Genomic DNA, 7,500 nt, shown 5'->3' on the forward strand with positions numbered 1-7,500 from the left:
ACTCTGTGCAGAGCATCGGTGCTGCCGAAGCAGTCTCCTGGGCGATTGGGCACAATTCCTGGAGGGGTTGTCACTCTGACGCAGGATACTTGAATGGCTCAATAATCCTAGCAAGCTGGTACTCATTTTGCCAACCTCAGAAGGATGACAGATTGAGTCAACCCCACCTGGTATTAATTCAATGGCTGAGCGAGATTTGAACTTCGGACCAGAGGATCCCAAGACCACCTCTCTCACCATTAAGCCAACACCAGGCATATTAATTAATGAAAACATTTTAATCATAAACATTTCTTGATAATAAATATCTGTTTCTTTTTTTCAGGTGATGTGAAGGACTAAGCTTTGGAAAATTGAACCCAATCATCAAAACCAAAGATGGATAAGTGGAGCATGGAACTTTGTGGAGCTTTATTGTGCCAATCACTGCTCCATTACAATAGCTCAAAGACAGTTTCGGGGAAAGTTTGGCTTGCGAACATGTTGCACACGGAATTCAATATTGTGCTGTGTTAAAGCACACAGGACAACTGGCAGTGTAGCAGATGCATAAATGTCAGGGTGAAGGAATTCAGTAAGAAACTGAAGAAACAACTGAAAGAGTTAGAGAAGGAGTCCTACAGAGCCCAAAGAAGTCAGCACGAAGGAAGTCTCGAGAGCTTGGCATTAACAGGGAAACGATGCGTACAATTGTGAAGGATTTTAGTCAATATACCTGCAACGTTCAAGTGTCACAGCAGTTGAAACGAACAGACACTCCATGATGAAATAAGTCACATTTCTTCTGAAACACTTCAGCACGTAAAGGAAAACTTTTCTCCGCTGCCGTGAATGCATACATTTCAACGGAAGTTATCTGACATCAGTCATCTTCAATAAATGAAGAAGTGTGAATGTCACAAATATTTCCATACTATGTTCTTTTAAATATTTGGTACCAATAAGTTATACCGTTTGAATAAAACAATTTATCAACAAAACAAATGTGTTCATGAATTAATTGTCACCCTGAACAACACTGAACACACACTATCCCTTTATGAGACACTCTCACAGGCATCATACACAGCACATGTGTACGTAATCACCCATCCATAACTCAAGCTATCTGCAAGTCCTGCCAATATCCCTGTACCCACATACCCAATGCTTCCAGGTACCTATCTAATTACAATTTACACTTATCAACTGTTTCTGCTGCCACTACCTTTCCAGGGAGATCATTCCATGGATTAACTACTTTCTGATTGAAATATCCCTCCCTTACTACTGTCTTAACTCTCAGGCTGCATCCCCCCCCTCCCCTCCCCATTCTATCACCATCAATTGTGCTGAAGAACTCTTCTGCACTTATTTTGTCTGCACCCTTCATTATCTTAAACATCTCCATAACATCACCTCATAACCGCCTCCTTTCTCATGTATAAATCCCCGTCTCCTTCAGCCGCTCGTCACAGCCAAGTTCAGCTCGGCCCAGAATCAATCTAATTGCTCGACACACCGAGTCCTCTATATGGCAGCAATGCCCTTCCTCAGATGTGGTGACCATAACTGCACACAATAATCGAGATGAGGCCTCACTGAATTCTTATACAGTGTTAGAACTACCTCCTTTGATATATAATCCATACATCCATTGGGACCATACTCTGTGCAGAGCGTTGGTGCTGCCTCAGCAGTCTCCTTGGCTATTGGGCACAATCCTGGACAGGTCGCCACTCTGACATAGGATGCCAGTAAGCTAGTACTCATTTTGCCGACCTCGGAAGGATGACAGGCAGAGTCAACCCCACCTGGTATGATCTATCCCCCGACAAATACAACTTAAAACCTCATTTGTTTTACCTATAGCTGAATGGAACAGCCCTGTCTGCTTACCTCCCATATCTATTACTACCCCAGATCCTTTTCCTGTGTGACACAATCCAAAATTTCCCCTTGCATTATGTAAGTTCTATTTTCATTATTCTTACCCATCCCCAGCACCTTGCATTTCTTTATGTTAAACTGCGTTTGCCAAGCTTTTGTCCAATCTATGGAAGTAGCTAGACTTTCCTGAATCTGACTATCCCCCCTCCCTCTTCCTCTCTGCTATGTACCTTAACCCCAAGCTTAGTGTCATCTGCAAATTTGGAAAGCCTATTCCTCACCCCACGATCCAAATCATTGATGTAAATCATGAATAATAATGGTCCTCGTACTGATTGCTGAGGTACCCAACCACTTTCATCCTCCCACCAAGACATCCTCCCACTCACAGAACTCACTTTACTATACTCCTGCATCACTTGGTCGATGAGACGTTATTTTACAGAAGCATTGATACACCTTTCCATAACAATTAAATAAATATTCTGCAGTGTCTATAGCTCAGACAGGTTTTTTTCATACTGTAGTTAACATGCACTTGGTAGTCTTACTTACTGGTAATGAATCTTCCCCCAATGATATTCCTCTGGGCTGGCTGTGGAGCATTCCACTCGCACGCTACTGCGATGGAGAAGCGTGGCTGTAATGCCCATTCTGCAAGAAACGCCCGAAAAACATCCCGTTTACGCGTCACCTCCACAATGAACAAACCTCCTTCAAGAGAAACCTTGTTTGCATGAAGGAGAATGCTGCTGGAGGCCGCTTTCAACGTATGCGTCCTGGTGTCCTCTTTTTCAATGGCAATGGTTGGTGGTGAAGTCATTGCATTTTGATGATGACAGAGGATCGAAGTATTGTTTGCATCAACTGGACGTTGTGCAGTATTCCTTCCCTGCAATTCTTGTACCACGTTTCCACTAGCAGGTGTTTCACAGTCACCACATTCGTTTCTGGGAGTACGTAAAGTCGCCTCTAAACTTGAGGAATGCTTTTGAGCCAAAAGGTGATCATTGTTATCGGCCAACAAATTATTCAAACCCTTTTCAGATTTTGTTCCTGACGTGCAAATTTCATTGCCAGGGGTCTTCGTTTTCGTTTGGGGATTGTCCTTATGGTCTGAATTAATTTTGTCAGAAAGCTCCTGACTCTCCCATTCCCAGTCCGTCATAAATTCAAAGTCGACATCATCCAAACTGCATGGAAGACCAATTTCATTTTCCTGAGATCGTGTCAAAGTTTGCACTGGAATACCCACTTGAATGGCCTCTTCACTCGATTCTTCACAACTCATTTTTGTTTGCGTGGCCCCTTGAACTTTTACTTTTGGCGTCTGAATATGGTGGTCTGCTCTGGAAATGGTCGACACAGACTTCGCCACAACGCTTGGGGTTTTTTGTTTTTGTGGCAAGACAAATAAAGCATCCATCACATCCTTCATGGTTGGGCTGAGCTCAAGGCTTTGCTCAATATCCTTCGATTCTTTTGCATCTTTTGTTACTTTGCTTCCTGGGTCCTTCAGTAATACGCATGAAGTCGACACCTCTTTCAAGGATGAGTTCTTTACAGGTTTCTGTGAATCACTTTGGGGAGAAATTACACTTTGTTCATATTTTGAGACTGAAGTTTTGTGACACAAAATCACTTCACCATTTTCTATTTCATTGTCAATTACCTGATCCCAATCTGACAAGTCAAATTCCTCCAGTATACTATTGCCACTGCTATGTGGGCGGTCATTATCTTTGACCATCATTCCAACTGAATTGCCATCTGCCCCACAAAATTCTGCCTTGGCTTCAACATCAATCCCTGTCCAGGCAGACAAGCAAATACCCTCAAAGGAAGCAGAAGTTACATTGATGCTATCTCTACCACTGTGATCAACAGGAAAATGAGCAGAAAATTCCACTTCCCCCTCGGCAGAACAATTCGATTTCTCCCATTTTTCCCAGTACGAGAGATCCTGGAAAGAATCTTGCATTCCTTCTCGAGAATCTTCATCAATTACTGATGAACCCATTTCTGCCATTCCTTCAAACAAGTCATTCCCACTTTCATCGAGATGTGAAAGCCCCATCAGACTACTGTAAGTATCCAATTCTGGCAATGTAATCATCATCTGCTGGTTGTTGCTCACCGCTGCATCAGTCCCCAACATATGAGATGTTGAATGGAGATTGCAATGACCATCTGAACCAAGTTTTTCAATAATGGATTCAGTGTTGCTAAGATGGAAGGATAAGGTGAGGTCAGCACTGCCACCATTTTCAACGGCTCCGGAGGATAATGGAGACAACCCGTTTCCAACAATGGTAGTTTTAGCATTCGCAACGGAAACAGCTTCTAGGTCTAAACTGTCACTTTCCTGCAACATAGATTCAAACTGTGTGTCAATTGCAAAACTAATATTAAATGCAAAGATTTCAGGAGACTCTGCACCGGTGGAAGACATTTTTGTTGGTGAAGGACTTCTCTTGTTCTCAGCCTGCCCGATATTATTGGACGTTGCTGCCATGCTGACTGAGGAATGTTTTGTGACTGCCAACAAATCTATTGTGCTCTCTTTTCTGGAAGATTGGGAAACTGTTGCATCATCATTGAGAACATCGCAAGAATGCATCAAACACACATTGTGAATCTTGCTGCAGTCATCATTCTTGTGTTCACCTGCAAGTGGTTGATTATTTATCTTGGAAGCGAAACAATGGTTTGGCAGGTTGGTCGTCTGAGAGAAAATCGCTTTGTCCATTTCTATTACTTTATCAAGAAGCAAATCTTTTGTACAAGTTTGAAAATTTGTAATGTGATTAAAGTCATTAAATGCAATAACTTGTGTTATTTTAGCATCATGCGAACGAGATGCTTCTTGCTGCAGAGAATTATAATTTTGTATGACGTCATTCTTCACTTGATATCCTTTCTCTGCAGAAACTTGACATTTATCCCATTTTTCTTTTGTACAACTGTTCACAGAATATTCACAGTTATCCTTAGAAGTCATTTCTGCACGTTGTCCAAATTCCCTACTGTTGTCCGTACAAGTTTGTGTTCTCTTAGAACTTGCATCAAAAACTACAACGGGGCGCTTCTCCTTTTCTGTCTCAATTTGTTCCACCTGTTGAATCGTTTTCCATTCTCGCCTCTCACCATCATTCGGGACAGGTACAGCATTGAATGCAGCAGCGACTTTGCGATCATGCTCAACATCATGGTCTGCCAAACAAACTCTTTCACTATTTGTGAGAAAATGCTTAACCAACTCACATTGTTGATCAATTTCTTTCACAGAATTGACTGAAGGCTGCGTCCCGAAGATCGAGGTGGGAATCGCATTGATCTTCAAATCAGTTTTATTGTCCTCATTTGACAAACTTTGTCTATTGCCGACTGGAGTTGAGCAATTGCGATATTTTTGTGAAAAACTTCTCTGCATATTTGCAACTTTGTGCTGCTTACACCTACTAAGAGGTCCTTCTGCACTCTCCAGTGTCCAATGAATGCCTAATGCCTCCACATCATGGTGGAAGAGAGTGCGTGCTTCCTGGAGAATTATGCCCACGGTTTGAAGCTCTGAGAGACCCCGACGACCGATGACCCAAGATGCAAAGGTTGATCGTCGAGCAGCTGCTTCCTCTTCATTCTCGTCCACTGCGTGGCGTTTGCTAAACAGGGAAGGGAAAAATACACACGGGTGACACTTGATCAAAGACCAAAACCCACTTTTTTCACCAAGATCTTTTTGATGAAGTTGTGATTAAAGATTGGTCAAAAACATATTTATACTTCCAGCAAAAAGGAATAAATAGAGTGCAACTGTATACCAAAGGCATTATAATAGAGGACAAAATCAAATCCAAATCAGCAGGGAGATCCAAATTGGCAGTGCAGTCATTTCTAAGAAAATTCAGTTTGGATCCAAATAATAACTGCGGCGAAAACAGCAAGCCAAACATACACAAGTACTGTATCGTACATTTCCAATTATCCCTGTTATAGATAACCTGTCGAGATTTTCCATTGACACATTCGACCCCTGAAGCATCAAGAATAGACTATACTTATGGAAATGAAGGATGAATAAATGTTGATTTGAAGAAAGGTGTGCCAACTGCACTACCCCCTCCCATACAATGCACAATTCCACACTTTTGGGAGCTGGCAGGATGGTCTAGTCTAGATGTACGTACACTCGCCTCTAAGCTGTCTAGTCTGGGTTAAAATCTCGACCCAGCTACAAATTGTCATCCCGGTGTTTCATCAATATATGTGCCACCCCTCTCATGATCGTTAAATGAGAATCCCATCTGCCAGCATCAGTTGGTGGACATTAAAGATCCCACGATGTCCTTCACAAAGAGGAGGCGAGCCATCGCTGGCATCCTGAACAAATTACAAATTCCTGCCCTGACTTTGTGTGTCAGAGCGGCCACCCATCCAGGATTGCAACCCGAGCCAAGAAACTGCTTTCACAGAACAGACAATCTATATAGAGCATGGTACATGACATAATATTTTTTGGAGTCTTCCGATTTATTGACTTCACTCTCCACAAATGATGGCAACATTTGCATTCTTGGGGATTTTAATATCGATGAAGGTGACTCTGTGACCTACAATCGCAAAAATTGTCTGTGATGTATTTTCAATTTGAATATTTATTAACCAACACATACATACTCCTGGTCACACACGAGATCTTGTCATTTTATGACTTCTGGATACCATCGATGGCATCACCTGTATTGCCATTAACCTTTTGTGATAATTCTAATTTCCTATTCATGTTCATGACATAATTCAACTCAGTTGTTTCAAATACGCTCCGATAGTAAAGTTAAACCCGTCAATTTAATTGTTTTCACTTAACAATATTTGAAACTATCAAGTTGGATTTTGTAATCATTCTCAAATCCTTCTAATAACTTAAACAACTTCAACAATCACAGAAATGTATTGTTTCTTCTGTTCTTGTTCTATTGGCTCCAGTGATCATTCAAAAGAGGTTTCAATTGCATCTCACATGAGCTCACTCCTCTCCATGTGGTTAATGTTGACCTCAACATTTTGTTCTATACACTCGGGGTGGTTAAATATTGCACAGGTTACGCGTGGGGTCTTTATGGCGCTCACGCACCAAATTCAAATCCGCATGCCACTCGGGTAGCGAGTCACGAGACTGACACTTGTGGCGAATGGAGATTAAAAAACAACATTGCGGTGCAGGTGGGGGATGACGGGAGATGGCGATGCACTGCCGATTTAAAGCCGTGGAAGGACAGGTGGGATTGAACAGCCTCAAGAAGGTGGTAAAACAAATTGGAGGAAAGAGGAAAAATGTGTGGAGGTGGACATGAAACCAAGATTTTCACAGTTCATCCAGGAGGGGGTTATTGAAAGAATGCGTTTGTCCTGGAAGAGCTGGGGAAGGACACAGAGCTGAGAGAGCAGAAGCAATACAGGTGGAGAGGCAACAAACATGGAAGCCCTCATTCTGTCTGCAATATGAAAGCTACAGGTCATGTACTTCTGCCTTATCATGGGAGGGGCCAATAATGTTGAAAGCTTTAAGATTCCACATAAACCAGGAGAGACATGTGAAGCAGGTGTGTCAATCCTTTGGGGAAAGCAGTA

At 42.2% G+C, this 7,500-nt stretch overlaps 1 protein-coding gene across 1 annotated transcript in view; it reads right to left on the reverse strand.

The window, feature by feature from the left end:
* LOC147008451 (uncharacterized) overlaps positions 1-6,658 on the reverse strand; it is a 34,144-nt gene extending 27,486 nt beyond the window's left edge. The window contains exons 1-2 of the mRNA XM_085864485.1: positions 6,592-6,658; positions 2,425-5,604 (exon numbers count right to left, since the gene is read on the reverse strand). Coding sequence (XP_085720611.1) covers positions 2,425-5,604; positions 6,592-6,658 — 3,247 coding nt within the window. The remainder of the gene's footprint in view (positions 1-2,424; positions 5,605-6,591) is intronic.
* Between the last annotated feature and the right edge of the window lie 842 nt (positions 6,659-7,500).

The sequence above is a fragment of the Eptatretus burgeri genome, chromosome 18 (genome assembly GCF_056783735.1).
Source record: "Eptatretus burgeri isolate ZD-2024b chromosome 18, Ebu_testis_v1, whole genome shotgun sequence".
In the NCBI taxonomy this organism is placed as follows: domain Eukaryota; kingdom Metazoa; phylum Chordata; class Myxini; order Myxiniformes; family Myxinidae; genus Eptatretus; species Eptatretus burgeri.